We start from the raw sequence: 24595 nt of genomic DNA, 5'->3' as shown, positions 1-24595 counted from the left end.
TGGAAAGCTTCCATGAAATTGCTTTCACTGATAAGTTCTTTGATATAAAGTCCTCAACACAACAGCACTGGAGATGAAACTTTCATTATACTAATAATAACCTGGTATTTCATTTTCTGAAGGGATAGTATGCCCATTACATCATTCACTGGCCTCTGTGTAAAATCTGAGGTGGGAAATTTCATTCAGAAGAAAGGGACTGGAAATTTTTTCTTCCTCTACATGGCTAAATAATTAGTACCTTTAAATGATAGCACTGCCTTTTCTATACTGGCTGTCTAGAAATAAAAACCAAATTAGCATCTAAGATTTTAGTTTCTAAGCAAGGACCTATATCCTGGAGTCTGCTTTCTAATTCCTCTCTTTGCTTTGACCTCCTAATTTAGTTTGTATTTTTCTTGATCTAGTTTCATTTATTTTTTATCTTAACTGTTTCTGTGAAATAAGGGGGATAAAATTTTGTAAATAATTGATAGCTGGCAGAAGAAATGCCAAGCTCTTAAAAGCACATTAGTTACATTGTATGTTGAAGCCACCGGACTTCCCAGGTGGCTCAATGATAAAGAATCCTCCTGCCAACACAGGAGACACAGGTTCAATCCCTGGGTTGGGAAGATCCCGTGGAAAAGAAAATGGAAACCTGCTCCAGTATTTTTGCCTGGGAAATCCTAAGAGAAGCCTGGTGGACTATAGTCCATGGGGTTGCAAAAGAGTCAATGATGACTTAGTGACTAAACAACAATAGTGTTGAAGCTGCTACATGCGTGCCTGCTCAGTCTTTAAGTTGTGTCTGACTCTTTGCAACTCCATGGACTGTAACCCTACAGACTTCTTTGTCCATGGAATTTCTCAGGCAAGACCACTGGAGGGAGTTACCATTTTCTTCTTCAGCGAATCTGCTCAGCCTAGGAATCGAACCCACATCTCCTGCATTGGCAGGTGAATTCTTTACCACTGAGCCACCAGGAAAGCCCTGGAGCTGCTACAGCAACAAATCAAAGGTTGAAATGCAGTCATGGACACATGTAGTTGACTTCTGTGGAGTACATGCTCGGGGGCTGTCATGATGTACTACTGCTTAATTTTTCATTACAGATTGCCAGTGCAATAGCAGCCCAAGAATGTGCAATGTTCACAAAATGATGGGCTTAAAAGAATCTCTATTTTGCCATTCAAAAATGCATACCCATAATTCTCAAAGCATCTCACCCTTTTCTGATTATATAACTTGATAGGTTTATGTAACTAGTCATTGTTGAGTTAACATTGGTGAGATTAAAAATTTAGCTAGAGTTCTGGCTATAATTTATGATATGCTTTCTCTCACCTGTTTACAGATAGGAGAATAGTTTTCACATTTACAGTATGAATCCCTTACTTTCTCATTGTGATCAGCAAAAGCAAATGAAGGATCTGCACAGAATCATCAAAAATAGAAATCAAATATACTTATGCATTGTTGTGGCTTTTCAGTCGCTCAGTCATGTCCAACTTTTTGTGATCCCAAGGACTGCAGCACACCAGGCTTCCCTGTCCTTCACTACCTCTCAGGGTTTGCTCAAACTCATGTCCATTGAGTCAGTGATGCTATCCAGCCATCTTATCCTCTGTCATCCCCTTCTCTTCCTGCCCTCATTCTTTGCCAGCATCAGGGTCTTTTCCAATGAATGGGCTCTTCACATCAAGTGGCCAAAGTATTGGAGCCTCAGCTTCAGCATCAGTCCTTCCAATGAATATTCAGGGTCAATTTCCTTTAGGATTGACTGGTTTGATCTCCTTGCAGTCCAAGGGACTCTCAAGAGTCTTCTTCAGCACCACAATTTGAAAGCATAAATTTTTAGGTCGTCAGCCTTCCTGATGGTCCAACTCTCACATCCATACATGACTACTGGAAAAGCTATGGCTTTGACTATACAGACTTTTGTCAGCTGTTGGTGAAGTAATGTCTCTGCTCTTTAATATGCTGTCTAGGTTTGTCATAACTTTCCTTCCAAGGAGCAAGAATCTTTTAATTTTATGGCTGCAGCCACCATCGACAGTCATCTTGGAGCCCAAGAAAATAAAATCTGTCACTGTTTCCACTTTTTTCCTTCTATTTGCTATAAAGTGATAGGACCAGATGCCAGTATCCTAGTTTTTTGAATGTTGAGTTTTAAGCTAGCTTTTTCATTCTCCTCTATCTCCCTCATCAAAAGATTCTTTAGCTCCTCTTCACTTTCTGCCATTAGAGTGGTATCATCTGCATATCTGAGGTTGATAATTCTCCTGGGAATCTTGATTCTCGCTTGTAATTCATCCAGCCCAGCATTTCGCATGATGTACTCCGCATATAAGTTAAATAAGCAGGGTGACATTATACAACCTTGACATACTTCTTTCCCAATTTTGAATCAGTCCTTTGTCACATGTCTGGTTCTAACTGTTGCTTCTTGACCTGTATACAGGTTTCTCTGGAGACAGGTAAGGTGCTCTGGTTTTCACATCCCTTTAAGAATTTTCCACAGTTTGTTGTGATCCACACAGGCAAAAGCTTTAGTGTAGTCGATGAAGCAGTAGATGTTTTTCTGAAATTCCTTTGTTTTCTCTATGATCTAACAAACGTTGGCAATTGATTTCTGGTTCCTCTGCCTTTTCTAAACTCAGCTTGTACATCTGGAAGTTCTCTGTTCACATACTGCTGAAGCCTAGCTTGAAGGATCTTGAGCATTACCTTGCTAGTGTGTGAGATGAGCACAACTGTACGGTAGCCTGAAAATTCTTTGACATTGCTTTTCTTTGGAATTAAAATGAAAACTTACCTTTTCCAGTCCTGTCCAAATCAAGTTAGACCTAATAATGCACATGCTTTGAGAACATCTTTAGGTAAAAGTAGACTCAGATGAACCATAAGCAAATACAACTTCACCCAGCAAAATATATATTCATTTAAATCATGCAGTTTGCTCAGTTTAAGTAAATTCAAGAACTCTTTTTTCTTTTATTTTACTAGTCTGTTTCTATTTCCATAAACATAGTTTCTACTGTATTGAATATTTGAAATAGATGAACTCTTGATCAAGATTTAGAAGTATTTCTTCTACGTAGAAGTACTGTTGTTTTGGCATGTATAACAGAATTTACTTCATTAAGAACAAGTCTTAGTAATTTTAATTCTTTATATTTGGAACTAATACCTTTGGGAGGTGAATACTATTAATTGGTTAACTACTTACTTCACAAGCTATTTGATACCAATTAATTATATGGAAAGCATGGCTTGAGGAGCCACCTCCTTTTTCCTTCCTTCAAACTTATCCTTGTTTCCTATTGTTGGCATCTTTGACTCATCTTTATTTTTCTCTGCATATTAGATCAATCCCTACCCTTCTCCCTGCTAATCTTGACACTGAAATGCCATTTGCAATTGTATTTATGGTATTCTTTTTTTTTTTTTTTTACTTTATTTTACTTTACAATACTGGATTGGTTTTGCCATACATCAACATGAATCCACCACGGGTGTACATGAGTTCCCAATCCTGAACCCCCCTCCCACCTCCCTCCCCATGCCATCTCTCTGGGTCATCCCAGTGCACTAGCCCCAAGCATCCTGTATCCTGCATTGAACCTAGACTGGCGATTCATTTCTTATATGATATTATACATGTTTCAATGCCATTCTCCCAAATCATCCCACCCTCTCCCTCTCCCACAGAGTCCAAAAGACTGTTCTATACATCTGTGTCTCTTTTGCTATCTTGCATACAGGGTTATTGTTACCATCTTTCTAAATTCTATATATATGCGTTAGTATACTGTATTGGTGTTTTTCTTTCTGGCTTACTTCACTCTGTATAATCGGCTCCAGTTTCATCCACCTCATTAGAACTGATTGAAATGTATTCTTTTTAATGGCTGAGTAATGCTCCATTGTGTGTATGTACCACAGCTTTCTTATCCATTCATCTGCTGATGGACATCTAGGTTGCTTCCATGTCCTGGCTATTATAAACAGTGCTGCGATGAACATTGGGGTACAAGTGTCTTTTTCAATTCTGGTTTTCTTGGTGTGTATGCCCAGCAGTGGGATTGCTGGGTCATAAGGCAGTTCTCTTTCCAGTTTTTTAAGGAATCTCCACACTGTTCTCCATAGTGGCTGTACTAGCTTACATTCCCACCAACAGTATAAGAGGGTTCCCTTTTCTCCACACCCTCTCCAGCATTTATTGCCTGTAGACTTTTGGATCACAACCATTCTGACTGGTGTGAAATGGTGCCTCATTATGGTCTTGATTTGCATTTCTCTGATAATGAGTGATGTTGAGCATCTTTTCATGTGTTTGTTAGCCATCTGTATGTCTTCTTTGGAGAAATGTCTGTTTAGTTCTTTGGCCCATTTTTTGATTGGGTCATTTATTTTTCTGGAATTGAGCTGCATGAGTTGCTTATTTTTGAGATTAGTTGTTTGTCAGTTGTTTCATTTGCTATTATTTTCTCCCATTCTGAGTGCTGTCTTTTCACCTTGCTTATATTTTCCTTTGTTGTGCAGAAGCTTTTAATTTTAATTAGATCCCATTTGTTTATTTTAACTTTTATTTCCAGTATTCTGGGAGGTGGGTCATAGAGGATCCTGCTGTAATTTATGTCTGAGAGTGTTTTGCCTATGTTCTCTGTATTTATGGTATTCTTAAAGAATTTATTAACTTTAACCATTTGCCATGGCTCTATTTTATTCCTTCATAAAATAAGGACTTTTCTACTCTGTGACCTTACCTAGGAGGTATTACATAAGGGCTAATTGAAGAATTTTCCTTAATCAACCAATTTCAGAAAAATACTGTGTTCAGTTCAGTTCAGTTCAGTCACTCAGTCATGTCCAACTCTTTGCGACCCCATGAATCTCAGCACGCCAGGCCTCCCTGTCCATCACCAACTCCCGGAGTTCACTCAGACTCAAGTCCATCGAGTTGGTGATCCCATCCAGCCATCTCATCCTCTGTCATCCCCTCTCCTCCTGCCCCCAATCCCTCCCAGCATCAAAGTCTTTTCCAATGAGTCAACTCTTCGCATGAGGTGGCCGGAGTACTGGAGTTTCAGCTTTAGCATCATTCCTTCCAAAGAAATCCCAGGGCTGATCTTCAGAATGAACTGGTTGGATCTCTTTGCAGTCCAAGGGACTTTACTCTCCACAGAGACAGATGTTGATATAGATATGTATGTCCTGTGATCATCTATCTCTAAGGCAGTGGGAGGCACACTATGTAATATCCCAAAACATTGTGACTGCAGAACTCTCTCGGAGGAGTATCCACTGGGACTAAAAAGTGAGGTTTGTTGCTCAGTCATATCTGCCTCTTTGAGACCCCATGGACTGTAGCCCACCAAGCTCCTTTGTCCAAACGATTCTCCAAGCAAGAATACTGGAATGGGTCGCCATTTCCTTCTCCAGGGGATCTTCCTGACCCAAGGATCGAACCTGGGTCTCCGGTATTGCAGGCAGATTCTTTACCATCTGAGCCACTGCAGAAGCCTCCGTTGGGACTAGAGTTCTATAAATAAATGCTTGGAAATCTCGTCCTCTTTAGTTCTGTCAACCTGCCCATGTGTTAATACTGGGACTGTTCCAGTGCTAGCCTTCTGATTTAACTCATTGTTTAGGTGCTACCAAGCCACTTAGCCATAAATATTTTGTCAATGTTATAAACATTAATGACATTTTATTGTAAAGATATGGAAGAACAGAGGAAAAAAAGATGAAAGTGAAATGGAATTGAAATCCCTAGATCATCTATTAACACAGTGGTTCTTTAAGTTCAGTCCTAGATCAGTAGCATCTGCATCACCTGGGAACTCTTTAGAACAACAGATACTTGGTCCCACCCCAGACCTACTGAATCTGCAACTCCTGGAGGGGCCAAGCGATTTGTGTTTTAAAAAGCCCTCTAGGGAATTTTGGTGCTCACTAAAGTTGAAGAACTACCATGTTTTGATGCCAAAGACTTATTGCTCTATTTTAGCCATTGGAATATCAGACACCTTCTGTTATTTCTAATGTATTATATATAATGTGACCTGGTTCCCAAAATGTTTAAGGTGAATTACAATTTTAAAAACAGCTTGTGTTTAACAATACTTTGAAACAGAGGTAAAAAGCCCTAAGCTTTTCTAGGATTAATTTCTAAAATACTCTTTTTTAATCACCTTGGACCTTAAACAGGTAACAGTATGTGGTACTACATACAAGATCTTAATAGATTTTAGAATAAATGCAAAACTTGTTAGGTTTTATTTGAAAGTTGATGCCACACATTAGAAAGTTGATGATTAATTTATAATCATGGTTCAAATGGCAAAATTCAACATTCTCCTTTTACAATATAATTCATAATAATAATAATAACAAACTACCTCTTGTAGAATGCCTACCATTTGCCAGGCACTGTGCAAGATCATTTTTATGTATAATCTCACTAAATCCTCATAACCACCTGTGAAGTAGCAATGATCATTTCCTTCAAAGATGAGGAAATTGAGAGTCAAAATAAATAAGGTAATATTTTGTTAGGAATCATTAATCTGAGAGAAGGGAAAGTCAGAGTCTCTTCACACTTTGGAGAATGCAATCTACACTCCATATTAACTCTCCCCAGTGTCAGAACTTCCTTGGATTTTTCCTTAACACCATCATCTAATTTAAATGAATTAAATAATATTATCTATACTCTATTATCTAGCCTTTCAATGAATTGATTTCTCAGACTGTAATTTTTAATAGATTTTTCACCACAAGCAGAAAAATGAAATTGTAATAATTATAATGCAATGTAAATAGAGCAGTCTTAAAATCAATTTATGAGCCAAGTAAATAGTGTTAAAAGGACAACTCTAAAACTTGCAGATTTCTAAATGTCAGCCTAATGAACACTTCTGAACATAAATTACATCAATAAACACTAAAGACAATCAAATATGATAGTCAAATGCATGGACCCTGGAGTCAGCCTGCCTGGACTGAGATTCTAGCTCTGCCTGTTTACCATCTAAGTGGCATCCAAGTGACTAAGGGCAGACAACTTGACCTTGGTTTGTCTCAGTTCCCTCGTGTGTAAAATGAGGTCATAAAAGTACTTCCCTGTGGCCATTACAGGGAATAAGTAAATATACAAAAAAAGGATCCATTTCAGAGTGCATGGGACTAAATAAACGTGGGATATAATTATTGATTCCAGATCAGGTTATTAAAGACTGTGGGCAGAAATGTGAACGCTATGCAAAGTTGACTTAGGAGTTTCCAGTGTTTATCCCTGATTATAATTATACTGAAATCAGGTCCTAGAAGTGACCCCAAATAACCAGTCCTTATTACTTTATAGTAGTCTACATTCCACATCTCCAGCTCCACACAATATGCCAGTAAATCTGGAAAACAGCAGTGGCCACAGGACCGGTGGTCAGTTTTCATTACAATCCCAAAGAAAGGCAATGCCAAAGAATTTTTTAACTACCACACAGTTGCACTTATCCCACACGCTAGCAAAGTAATGCTCAAAATTCTCCGAGCCAGGCTTCGACAGTATGTGTACCGTGAACTTCCAGATGTTCAAGCTGGATTTAGGAAAGGCAGAGGAACCAGATATCAAATTGCCAACATCTGCTGGATCATCGAAAAAGCAAGAGAGTTCCAGGAAAACATCTATTTCTGGTTTATTGACTATGCCAAAGCATTTGACTGTGTGGAAAATTCTGAAAGAGATGGGAATACCAGACCACCTGACCTGCCTCCTGATAAATCTGTATGCAGGTCAAGAAACAACAGTTAGAACTGGACATGGAACAATAGACTGGTTCCAAATCGGGAAAGGAGTACGTCAAGGCTGTATATTGTCACCTTGCTTATTTAACTTACATGCAGAGTACATCATGAGAAACGCTGGGCTGGAAGAAGCACAAAGTGGAATCAAGATTGCCAGGAGAATTATCAATAACCTCAGATATGTGGATGACACCACTCTTATGGCAGAAAGTGAAGAAGAACTAAAGAACCTCTTGAAGAAAGTGAAAGAGGAGAGTGAAAATGTTGGCTTAAAGCTCAACATTCAGAAAACAAAGGTCATGGCATCTGGTCCCATCACTTCATGGGAAATAGATGGGGAAACAGTGGAAACAGTGAAAGACTTTATTTTTCGGGGGGCTCCAAAATCACTGCACATGGTAACTATGGCCATAAAATTAAAAGATGCGCTTGCTTCTTGGAAGAAAAGCTATAACCAACCTAGATAGCATATTAAAAAGCAGAGACATTTCTTTGCTGACAAACGTCCATCTAGTCAAGGCTATGGTTTTTCCTGTAGTCATGTGTGGTTGTGAGAGTTGGACTATAAAGAAAGCTAAGCTCCAAAGAATTGATGCTTTTGAACCGTGGTGTTGGAGAAGAGTCTTGAGAGTCCCTTGGACTGCAAGGACATCCAGCCAGTCCATCCTAAAGGAAATCAGTCCTGAATATTCATTGGAAGGATTGATGCTGAAGCTGAAACTCCAGTCCTTTGGCCACCTGATATGAAGAACCAACTCATTGGAAAAGACCCTGATGCTGGGAAAGATTGAAGGCAGGAGGAGCAGGGGATGACAGAGGATGAGATGGTTAGATGGCATCACCAATGCAATGGACATGAGTTTGAGTAAGCTCCAGGAGTTGATGATGGACAGGGAAGCCTGCTGTGCTACAGTCCATGGGGTCTCAGAGTCGGACAAGACTGAGCGACTAAACTGAACTGAACTGAGCTCCGCACAGAGTAACAACATGAATTCTAGGACACCAAGGAGAAAAAACTGTTCCAAAATAGCTTCTCAGTAGTGATTTAGAGAATAAGCTGGTTCATGTTCCATATCTGGCTCCTTACCTAACACTGATGCCCTTCTCTTCCTGGCCACGTTGCTTCAGAGCTAAAATTTTCATTTATCCAAGGCATACTGAGTCTCTACTTCAGTTGCCAACGTTTGCAGCCCAGGCAACTATTAGCACTATCTGTTAACAACGAAATGTTTTCTTGCTGAAGCTGTCGCTATTAACCAGTCTTCTAGTTTCTACCCAGTGAGGTTCTTAATTAAGTCAGATTCTACTAGGGCATGTTTTAAAGACTGAAAGGTAATAAAAATGCCTTTCTTTTAAAAAAAATCAGACTTTTTACATCTTATCCTCCTTGAACTCACTGAATAGTGAGTTCTTATCCTCCTTAACTCACTGAATAGTGCCAACTTAATGTGAAAGTGTTCCAGTTTTCTTAAATTCCTTTCTTCAATTGATTAAGTTTTTTTCTTACCTTTCCTGAGCTCCTAGTATGTTATTATCATTGCTCAAAACTGTTGCTCTACTGTTTCAACTTTGACTATTTATTCACAGATAAAATCATTAAATAAATCCCATGTTCACATTATAAAATTTTGTCTTTCTTTTATACCTCATTTTATCTACTTGTTCTCACTCCATGGGCTTCTGCATGATACAGTTAGATGCTAATAACTGGACTAAAAACCGCTAAAATGTACCTTTACTTTGTGCTAAGAACAGATTACCCTTCAATCTTCTCACGCAAGAAGAATGGCTGCCCTGAGGACTCAATAATTCAACCTCCAATGAAAGCAAACATCTTAGAAATGGAAACCTTCACATGGTCACATAAGTAATACTTTAAAAGGACTGCCTTTTGTAAATTTGAGATGTTGAATGATTTTGTTCAAATGTGATATCTATTTTCACTCTCTATGCCAATAGATACATTTTAATTCATTCACATCTTTTCCTCTTAGCATTTTGATTGTTTAAAACAATTAGATAAAATTTAAATAAGATGAAAGCACAGTGGTTCAAAAATACTTCCTGGCTTTCTTAGTTTTCACTGAATGATCATGATATATAAGAAAAGAATAAAAGAAACTCATTCCAATCTCATAATTACAAAGTTATCCTTAGAAATTCTCCTTAGAAAAATTCATCTTAAAAGTAGTAGTGTTATCACATATTTTACCAGAAACTCAAGTCAGAGAATTAAAAAATTATCATATAGAAAAATTTCTCAAATTATTAACATTTTTGGTTACTACCTGAATAAAGATGTTCTTAAATTTTTCTAATTTAAAATAAAATCTAGATACAACTTTAAACTTGTAGATAGCAGTACTGTTTTTAGCACTGAACTGTCTGCAGTACATAATTGACAATTTCTCCTCTACTTATAATCCATATATTTTTAACTAGTATAAAAATGGAAGATATATTTACTTTCCTAAACAGCATATCATTAAATAATATTCACTAAAGAAATATATTTGGGGGAAAGAAAGTGCTGCAAATTCTATAGGCATCTAATAAACTGCGTCTAAAATCTTAACAACGAATTTGAAAGTAAGTGAAATTTAAACTGAATGAATTCCTAAATTATAACTTTGATCCTTTAAGGAAATATAGATGCTTTCTGAGTTAAGGTAGTTTCATCAGTCATAAGATCTTTCAGACCACGTGGGTACCACTTCATGTTCTCAGATAGCGCATGCCCTTTCTGGATTCTGAGCGGAAATGAGGCTTCTCTTTCTGCTCCTCCAACCTCCTTTTCTTCCTCCTTGTCTTCCTTCCCCTCTCTTTCCCTCCTCACTCTTCCTCTCCCCTCTTCTTCCCTCCCCTTTCCCCACCACCTTATGCCTTAATTCAGCCAGGCTTTTGGCTCAGAGGTTGCCTTCATCCATACAACCTGACTATAGTAAGAAATATAGTTTCCCTGATTAGAAACCCTCTGTCTGATCCAGGGAATATGGAACTATTCAAGAGCTACAATACCTCTTCTCCCCTCTACCCCTCACTGACTCCAGCTGACTCATAATAGCATCCTTTCTCCTGGCAATTTCTCCTGGGTTTCAGTAAACAAGAGCACTGCTCCTGTTGTGACTACGCTCTTTCTTTTTCAGGGTGATAGTTCAATTTGCCAGTTTTTTGCAATAGTAAATTGCACTTTTCTCTGGAATCTAAACTTTGTAAAAACCATGTGTTCATTGTGGAAGCAAGGACAGAGATGAAAATGAAGTATCAAGTTGCTTTCCACAGCTAACTGGACAAGAGAAGTACAGTATTGCAAAAAAAAAAAAAAACCTGCTGTTGGTATTATTGGTACATTTAGGGGCTGAGAGATTTTTTAGAGAATGAGATTTTTTATTTTTGATTTGATAAGGCTGCCCAAAGTTGCTTAAAGAGCAGTTAATGAATTGCATGAAGCTCATGGCAATCATAAATTTAATCCTCCACCAGAATCTGTCCCCATCCATATCCTTGTAATGGCATGATTTAATATGCATGTTGAAGGTTCTCCTAGAGGAAAATCGCTAGGAGGGAAGATTCCACTCAAGAAATCACCTGCGGAGTCTACAGATGTTTCACCGGTCCCGGTAGTGCCAGCCCCATCGAAGCCCGGATCAGAAGAGTGGGTGTATGTAAATGAACCAATTCCTGAGGTATGACAGTTTAAACTCAAACTAGTAGAATCTCTTCCTTCTCCTCTTTATAGTAAGATTCACATTGCACCATCCAAAAGGCCTTTCTTGGCTGATAATATATGTATTTATCAAAAAAGCAGAGATGATTGAGAATACTCAGTGAACCACATTCCATGTTTTTCTCTGCACCCTCGAGTTTCTGAGTCATGCTTTGAGCGGCTAGTGAGTGATGCAATCAGGAGAGTAAATGGTCTCTGTGAGGACCAATTTTCTCCCCAAGGAGGAGCAAAAATGCAATTTTCTGGAAGGACAGCTTCCCCAGAACACAGACCCAGCAAATTACAGCCCTCCAACCCAGCTCTCATGCCCACATCATAATGCTTTCATATGAAGTTTAACCCCTGAGTTTTCAGAAATAGAAGGAAAATTTTGAAGCTAACTCAACTCATAAATGAATAGGGAGCTGCCTGGCCTGACCTCCTTAATAAATGGGTACCCTAGGGTCCGGCAAGGGGATGTCCATCTGAGCCCTGAAGCTTCATTTCGTTCTTCATTCTCTGACAGCTGCAAAGCCCAGTTGTCACCTTGGCAAATTGGGCTGCTTTCTAAATGGTTACTACTGATTTTTACTGGAGTATAGTTGTTATGCAATGCTATATTATTTTCTGCTGTATAGCAAAGTGAATCAGCTATGTGTTTACATATATCCCCTCTTTTGGGGATTTCCTTCCCATTTAGGTCAGCACAGAACACTGAGTAGATGGGCTGCTTTAATAGATAAGTCATCTTGGGAAAATCACGCAGAATGGCCTTTCTTTTAAGACTTTTTGAAAGACTTAGTCCCTGTCTTCTTAATTTCAGTCCTCCGTGGTATTCGACTCTTAGGGGCTCTCAGCCCTGACAATCTGTGCCAGACACTTGAGACCAAGTCATAAGTTGCAGTTATTATTGAGCATTCCTAGGGAAACATCTTCTTTATCTCCCCAATTAAATAATAAACCTTTTGGAGGAGGGTAGAAGGATGTGAAATAATTCACTACATTCAATACAGAGTCAAACACAGTGACAACTGCGTTAGAGATTCTTTACGGAGCTCTGAAGAGTTAATTAATTAGCATTGATGGGGAGATTAGAACCGGAAATATTAGAAGATGAAAACTTTATATGATATCAATGTAGATGTGTATAATTAATATCACTCAGCCAAATAGTAGCTACTTTGAAAACTAAATATATTCAAAAACTGTCATAGAAGCGGTATACAGAAGTGGTTGATGGAAAGGAGATAAAATTAAAATGATATTATTGGGTGGGAGTTGGACAGTGAGAAACAAAAATAGTGAAATCTAATCCTTAACTCCAAACCTTGATGCCCTTGAGAGAAATAAATTCATAGAGGACAAGAGGGAACTAAAAGGAGTACAAAATAAACATTTACACTGAGATAAGACACAAGCTTCCCTTGTATTAGATCTTCTAGTCAGGATCCTGGCAGAAAGCAGATGACAATTTAAAGACAACTGAACAAAGGCTGATTTTTATATATATATAAAGAGTCAGATATGATTGAAGCGACATAGCACTTACATATATATATATAAGTGCTATATCGTGCTATGCACTTCAATCATAAGTGCTATGTCACTTCAATCATATCTGACTCTTTCGTGACCTTATGGGTTGCTGCCCACCAGGCTCCTCTGTCCATGGAATTTTCCAAACAAGAATACTGGAGTGGCTTGCCCTGCCCTACTCCAGGGGATCTTTCTGACCCAAGGATCTAACCCTCATCACCTGCATCACAGGTGGATTTTTTACTCATTGAGCCATCGGAAAGCCCATATATATGTTTGTATGTATATATGTGTGTGTGTGTGTGTGTGTGTGTGTGTGAAAGAAAAAGTGAAAGTGAAAGTCATGCCTGACTCTTTGCAACCCCATGGACTATACAGTTCATGCAACTCTGCAGGCCAGAATACTGGAGTGGGTAGCCATTCCCTTCTCCAGGGGATCTTCCCAACCCAAGGATCAAACCCAGGTATCCCACACTGCAGGTGAATTCTTTACCAGCTGAGCCACCAGAGAAGCCCAAGAATTCTAGCGTGGGTACCCTGTCCCTTCTTCAGGGGATCTTCTTGACCCAGGAATTGAACTGGGGTTTCCTGTATTGCAGGTGGATTCTTTACCAACTGAGCTACCAGGGAAGCTCATGTGTGTGTGTGTGTGTGTTCAATAAATACGGAAATCTACAAGGGTTAGATTGTTACCCCCAACGGGAGATATTACTGCTCCTAGGCCTGAGAAGGTGAGGACAGGGAGCACAGGTGAAGACCTCAAGAAGACCTGTGCACAGAGAGAACCACCTGCCAGGGACTGTGGCCTTCCCAGAGGATGCAGCCCCCTGCAGCAACCAGCAGAGAGGAGCAGGGAAACACTTAACCAGACCTCATACCCTTTCTGTTTTCGTAGTCCCTGCCCAGGAGGAGGAAGGCAAGGGAGGTTCCTGAAATAATTTATGTGAGTCGGCCTCCCAGGGCACCAAGCAGGGTGAAGCGTGAAGGATGGGGAGTCAGTCTGTAGGGACGACCGAAGGATATACAGCCCAGACCTCTAGTTACCTAAGTGACACCATGGAGAGTACTCCTTTTGCTGCCACCAGAAGTAGCCTAGAACCTGGAAACAAAGCAGGCCGCATGCTCTCCCTCTACTCCTTTTCCACTCTAAGCTTCTCACATGTGAGCTGCAGAGCTTACCTGCAAACAGAGAGAAAAGACAGATGCCCAGTTAAAAAATTTGAGTTTCAAATAATCAATGAAATAGATACATATGTGCATAATCAATGATTTATATATATGTGTGTGTCTGTGTGTGTGTGTGTCTGTGTGTGTGTGTGTGTGTGTGTGCATCCTATACTTTAACAGGTAAACCTAGTTCCAGGCCTTCCAGGGACCCCAGATGTACTTCAATAGGCATGTGGAAAGACACAGAGACAGAGAGTTATTGCTTTCACATCTAGCTCTTGCAGGTGGAGGCAGCAACCAAGTTCGAGGAGAACCTGGGTCCTTCCCCCTTTGCCAGCCACAAGGAAGGTGCCAAGAAAACCAAGGAGGCAGTGGAGTGAGGGGTCTTTGCTTTCTAGCTTCTCAGGCTTGGAGGATGCTTGCCTTGGCTACCCAATTTCCTATTATGCTTCAGTCAATGAAGAGAAGACTATTTAATTGGAAAGGATAGGTCTTAGTATCTAGTCACGGCACATAACCTCAAGTCCTTAGACCCAGAAAAATCACATCCCAGAGAATTAAAGAAACTACAGATAGACATCAATAACACAGAAATCACGGAAGATACAGTATAATCTGGAAGATCAGATATGGACAAAGGCCTAAATATTTGATTAAAGGCGGATGAGATTTAATAGCATGTCTTCCCACAATGCAGGCAGATTCTTTATCGTCTGAGCCACAAGGAAAGCCCAAGACCAGTGATTCAGAGATTAATCCCTGACAAAATGTAGAAGAAAATTATTAAACACATGCCTTCTGAGCACTTATAACAAACAAAATAAGCACACAAACCTCAGATAGGTTCATTAAGCCTGAGTCCTGCTGAACTGGCCCTTTCCTTTTCTCTGATAGCAAGGTTGGGTTGGTGGGTCAGGGAAGGACCATAAACATAGTATATTTTGAATGCAAAATAGTATTTGACAATTTCTTATGAAGTTTTTGTAGATAAATGAGAGCAGGGAGCAGGATATTAGTTCAGTGAGGTCCATTCCAGGGTGGTAACTCTCCACGTCCTGAGTGTTAATGTCTTGAAGTCACTAGGAAGGAGTTTCGGTGTGTGCATGCATGGGTGCATGCTCAGTCATGTCCGACTCTTTTGTGACCCTGTGGACTATAGCCTGCCAGGCTCCTCTGTCCGTGGGATTTTCCAGGCAAGAATACTGGAGTAGGATGCCATTTCTTCTCCAGGGGATCTTCCCGACCCAGAGATAGAACCCATATTTCCTGTATCGGTAGATGGATTCTTTACCCCTGAGTCACCTGGGAATTCTGAGGTTTAGTAGTGGGCTTATGTAAAATGGTCTTAAGCACCACTCTGGATACCATATCTTTTAAGAGCGATTATTTTAAAAAACTGGAAACCAGAAGGGAATCGATGTAGGAGAAAGGTGTTAAAATGATATGAGAGAAGCATTGAAAAAACTGTAAATGTTTAATTTAGATAAATGAAATACTAAAGTATGGTTGAACATAGAATCATACCTGGAAGGAGAGATAAATCAGAAGTTTGAGTTGAACACATACACCCTATTGTATATAAGATAGATAACCATAAAGGGCCTACAGGGAACTCTACTCAATATTCTGTGATAACCTATTTGAAAAAAGAATCTAAAAAAGAATGAAGATACATATATGTATAACGGAATCACTTTGCTATACATGTGAAGCTAACAACATTGTAAATCAACTATACTCCAATTAAATATTGAAAGTGTTAGTCACTCAATCATGTCTGACTCTGCGATTCCATGGACTGTACCCCTCCAAGCTTCTCTGCCCATGGGTTTCTCCAGGCAAGAATCCTGGAGTGGTAGCCATTCCTTTCTCCAGGGGATCTTCCTGACCAAGGAGTTGAACCCCAGTGTTCTGCATTACATGCAGATTCTTTGCCACCTGAGCCACCAGGAAAGCCCCAATAAAATATTAATAAAATTAAATTAAATAGAACTAGATTGAGCCATCCAGTCTCCTTAAAATTTAACTGATGATAAATTGGGTTTAATTGAGTCTACTTACACCAATATCAATGTTTGTTAAGTACCTGTTATTTGCAAATGCTCTATCAGATGCCAGGAATACAAAAATAAGCAAGTTTCATCCTGAATGACAGCCTACATCTCCCCTCTCACATCTTCAAATATTTAACAGGCTGTCACAGGGAAGACAGTATGAATGTAGCCTGTCCTCTGAAAGGCACAGCTAGGGCTTATAAGTAGAAACTACAGGAAGGCGAATAATACAGGAGGAACTTTCCACTAACACAAGTTGTGTGATGCTGGAGGGGGGTTGCTTTGAAATCAATGAGGTCCACAGGAAAATTGGATAATCTATCCCTGGATCTCTTGTCATTTTTCAGTTGGAGAGGAAATTAGCCCAAATGACCTCCAAGGTCCCTATGTGTGTGTTCCCTGACTAATAAATGCATAGCCAATAAGGGAATAACTACTACAGAAAGTTTGTACTAAATATAATAAATATCTTCAATTTTATTTCTTCTTTCATTATCTCTTGGTTTTGATGGTTGATTTGCCTCATTAAATATAACATAAAAGAAACTTTCTGAGTTTCATGGTATGCTTTACAGCAAATGTGAAACCTCAAGGGGGAATTCAGAGGAATAACTCATCCATCACTGTGACATGAGCCCTTAGATGTTCTCCAGCTTAGGCAAGATAAGATGTCTGTGATCATTCAATCCATTCATTCGATAAATATTTCTTGAGCACCTAACATGCCCCAGATGCTGTGCTAATTATAGGAAAAACCGTCCAGTGGTGAATAAGATAACCATTCTTCCTGGTTTTATGAGATTGCTGTTTTAGAGGTGAATATAGACAAATAACATAAGCAGTTACAACTAATGCCATCAGTGCTCTAAAGGGAGAAGTACAGGGTGCTCAAGTGGGACATCCGAACTTCAGAGGATGAAGGATGACCCTATACACTTGTGGGTTCAGGGAAGGATTTCTGGAAACAAACATGTCTGAGCTGAGACATGAAGAATGGTTTGAAATAGGAGTTAGCTGGGGGAGGAGCTAGAAGTTGCATAGAGATCATTTAAGTAGCCACAGTTGCATCTTTTTAAAAAATATTTATTTATTTGGCTGTCCTGGCTCTCAGTTGCTGCATGCTGGATCTTTTAGTTACCGCATGTGAAACCTAGTTCCCTGACCAGGGATCGAACCCAGGCCCCCTGCATTGAGAGTGTGGAGTCATAGCCTCTGGACCACCAGGGAAGTCCCAGTGCAGTTGCATCTTGATCTCCCACTTAGTAGTGCCCTTTGACTTGATTACGCAGAAGCATTTTACCCTTTGAAATTATGATTTTTATGCTTTGTCATTTAACAGGAAATACCATCATTTTTAGTACCATACTGGAAATTGATAGAAAATTCCTATATAAATTCCATCAAAACAGTACTCAGGGAGTTGAGAGAAGGCCAGCATAGTGTACTTGCTTACTTATATGATATTAGGTAAGTAAAGCTCCCACAGCTCCAGTCATGTAGTTTATAGTGAGGACATGTAAGCTCTGTCTCATTCCCCTAATGCCTTACAGAACAGGCTTCCAGCAGTTTCTGAAGCGTCCAGACCACAAGCAAGACTTCGTGTCTCAGTGGCAGGCGGATTTCAACTCCCTTCCTGATGACCTGTGGGATGATGAGGAAACAAAGGCAGAGCTGCACCAAAGAGTGAATGTAAGGGAATCTGACTCACGGGGCCCAGGTCTCCACACTATCAAACCTCCCACTGCAAAAGCCTCATTTACCCCCTCATTACTTTCATGAGGTGTGAGGATGAGACGGGAAATGGTTCGAACACCAACCTGCTGACTTTCAAGAGCAATGGCTCTTCAGCACTTTGAATTCAGAGTGAGAATCCAATGGTCCATGCTTCTGGAAGGAGGAGCCAAGGCCAGGGATCTAAGACCATTCCAGCCTCTATTTATTTTGTACACTGTTAACCACTTTGTCAGGTCAGGTAAGCATGTCTAAGTCTGGTTTTAAGTATGTGCCTGTCTTGGATGCAGTTAAATCGTTGGTTGATGTCAATGAGAAGGGGAATGAAGGAACATTCCAGAAAGCCTGAAGTGTTGCCTCTATTGAATAGATCCCTTGAGGGAAGCTACCAAATCTTATACATTTTTGTATCTCCAGCAAGTGCGGTGCCTGGTACTTGGTCAACAGGCAGATTTTCATAAATTCATAAATAGAGTATACATTTAAGTATATATTTATATATATTACCCTGATGCTTTAGAAAAGATCCTCTGATGTGTAAGAAGCCTGATTTTGATTTCCTACCATTTCCTGTCTCTTACCTTTTCCTGTTTGGGTAATTCTTTCCCTTGCCACAACTGAAGCCCGCCAGTCTCCTCTGTCCATGGGCTTTCCCAGGCAAGAATACTGAAGTGGGTTGCCATTCTGTTCTCCAGAGGATCTTCCCAACCCAGGAATCAAACTGAGTCTCCTGCATTGCAGGAAGATTCTTTACCATCTGGGCCACCAGGAAAGCCCTAACTATAGGCTACTAGTGGTCAGATCTGATTATAGTCTCAATGTTTGTTTGTACAACAACAACTAATTGCCAAGCTCTACCCCATGACCCATTCATCTGCTCTGTTAATATTTATTGAACATCTACCAGGGTCTCACCACTGTTCCAGGGGCTAGGGATTGAACAGTGGGAAAAAAGCCTGTGACATCAGGATGTTTATATTCTGGGGACCAGAATGCAAAGAATAAGCAATAAACACATAAATGTACAGTGAGTATATCACTGATAAAACCCAGGTGAAGGACAAAGAGCATGGAGGAAAAAACGCTGATGTACTATTTAGTATCCAGTGGTTGTGTAACAGCCCACTCTGAGAAGGTGATATTTGAGCAAACTCAGGAAAGGAGAGTGAATGAGCCAGGCAGATCTGGGGAGGAAGAGTGTATTAGGCAGAGAGAAAAGCAAAGACACTAGAGGAGGAGGGTGCTTGGTGTGTTTAAGAGGCATTGGGAAACCAACTGGGAGCCATTGAAGTTAAGTGAAGGCATGACAGTAACCTGGATGAGCAGGGTGCTGGTAGGTTCTATCAAGCAGGTATGGAACTAACAAATGCCCTAGTACTGAAGCATTTTACCTGTCCTTAATCCTAAAACATATCTGCCTTTTCTGTTTCCTACCTATTCACAAAGCTGACCCTCTTATCAACTCTTGCCCCAGATCAATCAGATGATTGCTAGTAGAATGAGAAGGTTTTAGGACTTAAAATATCTTATGAGCATTTTCCCCCTAATTCCTGAAGTACCATTTGTTTATTGTACACAAATTCGATACTTAAAACAAACAAAATTTTAAAATGACAAATCCATAATCCTATTAGCCAGTAGTTAACCTCTTTTTTGGAGTAACAGTCCTTGTTCTTGGCTTATTTCATTTCAATCCTAAGAAGTTAATGATGAGGCTCTGCTATCATGTTATCATTACCTTACCATTAGAAAACCAAACTATGGAGATAACAGTACTTGCTAAGGCCTCCATGTGAGTCAGAAACAGAATAAGAGCTAGAAACAAGTCCCCTGTTTCCTCTGCTGTCTTTTTAAAAATGTATAAATGTGTGGGGAGTACAAGCCAGTCCTCACTGAATGTCTGATATAGCATTTGTGGAAAGACCCCAGAGACACCCAGATCAGCTCTAAATAATAGTGTATTCTTCTGCCATTAGCACACAGCTATAAAAATGACAGTGATCTTTTCATTTCACATGAAGCCCCCACAAGATAACAAACCAAAATGCTAAGTGTTCCATAAACACAAAATCACAGAAATAAAACCCTCTGTAGATACTGGAATAAAACTTGCTCTTGAATTCCTGACTTCACCACGTTGAAACCATTGGCAAGTGATTTAACCACTCTGGGCATCCAATTTCTCATCAGGAACTTCTCTCTTGGTTATTGTGGGGATGAATGAGGTAATCAATGTCAGGCATTAAACACAATGCCCAAGGCACAGTTAATATTCAATAAATTATTAAGGTTATGAAAGCTGTCAAGTTTTATTGGACTATATATTTTTTCTTAATGAGATTTTTGTTAAACAGATATTGTATTGCTATGAATTTCTATGATAGTGTTTATAATTGAGAAATTATTATGTGCTGAATACTGTGCTAAGTGCTTTGTGCAAGCTAAGTCACTTCAGTTGTATCCAACTCTTTGCAACTCCATGGTCTGTAGCCCTCCAGACTCCTCTGTCCATGGAATTCTCCAGGCAAGAATACTGGAGTGAGTCACCATACCCTCCTCCAGGGATCTCCACAACCCAGGGATCAAAGTGCTTTATAGGCTTAGGCTGACTATAGCACATCCAAAGGGTAAACAATATCCCCATTTCACAGGTCAAGTAACTGAGCCCTAATCTAGTGGTACGTCTTGCTCAAGCCCACAGGTTCATATCCTGACTCCACCACTTGCTCATAGAGTGGCTTTAGGAAAAAACCTCTCTGTGGCTGACTCAGATCTTCACCTGCAAAAGGAAGATAATAAGAGTACCTAAGTTTGTTGGGAGGCATTCAATGAGTCAATATAAGTTCACTGACTTTTATTCTGATGCAGTGACACACACAGAAAGGTATTATCATCACTATTGCTCAGGATCTAGTAAATGGCAGAAATGGGATCTTTAAAAGATTTTATTTTACTGCTAACTCTGCAGTACAAAGCTTATCTTCAGACAGCCCCATTAAGTTCAAACACCATTTCTTGATGAATGACATGTTCCACCCATGATTCATTAACAAGCCTGTGTATTCCCTTGGATTGCACAGAGCTGCAGATTTCTTCCATCAACAATACACCATTTCCTCAAAAATTCCCTGAGAGGTCTTGTTTCAACCAAACAAGTCTTGTGAGGAAGGATTAGAATACAGAAACCATAGCCCCCCATGAAGAAAGTGAACTACAGTGGGTTTGAACATGGGTACAGGGTATGCTGACGGGAGTCTTAGAAAGTGAGAACCTGATAGAGTAGAAGCAAAATAAAGATTTGTTGAGCAAAAGGATAAAATACATGAATGCATTAGATCTAAATCTTCTTCAGGCACATTTTTAAGACAGGCAAAGGATTTTAGTTTCATTACACGGAGGTCAGCCAAGCTGCGATTCTGAAGCCTCACAGCGTTGCTTCTCTGTGTTCAGGATTTACGGGACCGCCTGTGGGACATTTGCGATGCCCGCAAGGAAGAAGCAGAGCAGGAGCGTCTGGACATCATTAACGAGAGCTGGTTGCAGGACTCAATGGGAATTGCCATGAACCATTTCTTCTCACTGATGCAGGTAAGAGTGGCTGGTCAGAATGACACAGACTCTGCCCTCTATGGCCACAGCCCTCCTGTTAACCACCCCTCTGGGAATGTAAAGGGCCGTTTGGAGCTCATTTCACTCAGAGCACCCGACCCAGTCTTGAGCCCCAACTTGTCAAAGAATTCAGCTGAAATAAACCATTTCAAGCAAACACCAGAACTGGGAACATCTCAAGCGACATCTCACCAGTTGTTTCCAGGTGGCCTGGAGCTGTGGAGGGGACAGCAGAGATGGTGTCTGTCCTGGGTCACTACCTCGCCCCCTGCAGCAGATACCTGAAGCCTTGCCGCAGAACATGGGCAGGATCAGTCTCAGCAGGCCCTTGATTCCCGAAAAACATTTGTGTTCAGATTGGCAACACAGACCATTCATAAGAACAACCTAATTAACTTGCTTTTGCAGCCCATTGAAATAATGAATCATGCTGGACCAGCTAATGAGGCAGACGTTGATTTCATCCCAAGAAATTCATCAACAATAGGGGAGAGAGCACAGACCAAGTCTGGAGATCCAGCTCTCCCAAGAAGAAGGGCTGGAATGTTTCTAAGAGCTGGAGCAGGGTAGGGTGTCATGAGCAACCTGTGTTTCTCAACTGGCCTCACCTAAAGGAAAAGTAAACTTTCTCCTCTCTTCTTGATGCAAGTAGTTTTACAGCTTGGAGCAGGATGTCTTCCTAAGTCAGCTCCTCTCCTCCCAGAGGACAGGGACCTGGGGCTGCTTCTTTCATTTCATATGCTGCCATCTCAAAGAGGTGGTTCCCAGGTCCTTGACAGAGACAGTTCTGGTTCCTAGAACCTGAGGAAAGATCTGAAGATATTTACATCTCAAAGTGACAGAGAATGGGCTTACAAAGACAAATTTCCTAAAGTAAATACTCTCAGACAAGGAAGATCAGGAGCCTGGAGTTAGGGAGAAACCTGTCTATAATCTCTTCACACTGAGGGGAATATGAAGGGTATCTTGTGTCTACAGGAGTATTCTTTCCTAAGAAATAGCAGTGAGGATACAGTGGAAAAGGCCTTGAACTGGTTTGTTTTTAGGAGAAGTTATTGCCGGAGATGAGGATAGTTAGCTGAGGCTGGCCAGAGTTGTGCACAGGAGGTGTTCAGTAAATATTTGTTCAACAAGTGACTTTGAAGGCGAGGACTTCCAGCACTCCAAGAGACAATTGTGGACCACTGGAAGCAGAAGCCTAAGAGACAGGAGCTGCCTCCCTGATTGCTGGCTCTGGGATGCAGGAGAGAGCCACAAGACATGGGTTGTGCTGAGTATGAAGGCGAGACACCCAGCAGCCTAAACCTGCTGGGGTGACACCCCTGGGGCACCACTTTGGGTAAACGGATATTGAATGTTGGTAAACGTGTGTCAAAAGCTTAGGGTAGAAATAACAGAAATCCAATAGTGAAGGGAAAGGGATTAGAGAATTTTTGTAAATCCCAAGAAGTCCAAGGAATACACACCTCTTGTGAAAATGGCATAACTCTTACACCCCACAATACCTGCCTTTCAGACTCTCCCTGAGATACAGAATCTACATCTAAAACCAACTGAGGGGGGTGGGGAAGAGGGTAAAGGAAAGGACAACAAATAAAGGCTGCTGCTAAGTTGCTTCAGTCATGTCCGACTCTGTGTGACCCCATAGATGGCAGCCCACCAGGCTCACCCATCCCTGGAATTCTCCAGGCAAGAACACTGGAGTGGGTTGCCATTTCCTTCTCCAATGCATGAAAGTGAAAAGTGAAAGTGAAGTTGCTCAGTTGTGTCCGACTCCAAGCGACCCCATGGACTGCAGCCTACCAGGCTCCTCCGTCCATGGGATTTTCCAGGCAAGAGTACTGGAGTGGGTTGCCATTGCCTTCTCCAAATAAAGGCTAATATGTATTAAATTCTTAATCTGTATGTGCCAGACACAGTTCTAAGGATTCTTCATGTGCAATACATTAAACCTTCATAGGAACCCTAGGCTGTACATTCTATCTTAATGCTCATTTCACAGATGAGGAAACCGAGGCAAACAAAGATGAAGTAATTTGACCAATGCCACACGCCAATCGAGAGAGAACTGGGATTTGGACTCAGGGAGTCTAACTCCTGGGCCAGTACCTCTGACCACTGATTTGTCATCAGTGTTTCCATAGTTAAAGGCTAGCCAATAGAACAGAAAAGGCCTTATTCTGCATGGATTGACAGAATCCTATAAAAAAGGAAAAAAACAAAGTTGTAAACTACAGGAGAGCAGTAGATTTCAGTTCAATAAGTAAAAAAAGAGCCTAATGATTGGAACTGTCCATCAGATAACAGACTTTGCAGGCCCTTAAGCTGCTGGTCCAGAAGCCCATGAGCAGAATCTTGTGCATATTTGTGAAGGGGAGAAAAATCTTTGTGAAAGTTGTCAAGGGTTTATGGCTAGGTAAGTGTTTCCCAAGGTGGATTCTGTAAAACACTACTCCTACAAGATGTTTTACAAAACTAGGACTTGTTGATTCAGAAGACTTTGGGAAGGGCTATGTACTCTACCCTTCCTTCTTGCTGGAACATTAACAAAAATATTGACATATTATTATTATCAAGATGCCCTGCAATATAGAAACTCTTTGAGTGTGCTAACCCAGGATTTCTGAAACTGATGTTGCAAAGTTTTTTTTTGTTTTATTCCCAACACGGTGCTCATTAACCGTCTATAAGACAAGATTGACATGGCAAATAGATGGGGAATCAATGGAAACAGTGAGAAACTTTATTTTGGGGGGGGGGCTCCAAAATCACTGCACATGGTAACTATGTCCATGAAATTAAAAGACTCTTGCTGCTTTTAAGAAAACCTATGACCAAACTAGACAGCCTATTAAAAAGCAGAGACAAAAAAATAAATAAATAAAATAAAAAGCAGAGACATTACTTTGTGGACAAAGGTCTGTCTAGTCAAAGCTATGGTTTTTCCAGTAGTCACGTACGGATGTGAGAGTTGGACTATAAAGAAAGCTGAGCACTGAA

At 40.4% G+C, this 24595-nt stretch overlaps 1 protein-coding gene across 1 annotated transcript in view; it reads left to right on the top strand.

Annotated features, from left to right (window-relative positions):
• The window catches only part of SPEF2 (sperm flagellar 2), a 199850-nt gene that overhangs the window by 101517 nt on the left and 73738 nt on the right, over positions 1-24595 (top strand). Inside the window, exons 21-24 of the mRNA XM_018065771.1 lie at positions 11330-11478; positions 17595-17722; positions 17806-17944; positions 21437-21574. Of these exons, the coding sequence (XP_017921260.1) occupies positions 11330-11478; positions 17595-17722; positions 17806-17944; positions 21437-21574 (554 nt within the window). The remainder of the gene's footprint in view (positions 1-11329; positions 11479-17594; positions 17723-17805; positions 17945-21436; positions 21575-24595) is intronic.

Source organism: Capra hircus, chromosome 20 (genome assembly GCF_001704415.2).
Source record: "Capra hircus breed San Clemente chromosome 20, ASM170441v1, whole genome shotgun sequence".
NCBI lineage: Eukaryota > Metazoa > Chordata > Mammalia > Artiodactyla > Bovidae > Capra > Capra hircus.
The sequence above is the reverse complement of the archived record's forward strand: the minus strand, read 5'-3'. Positions and strand labels throughout refer to the sequence as shown.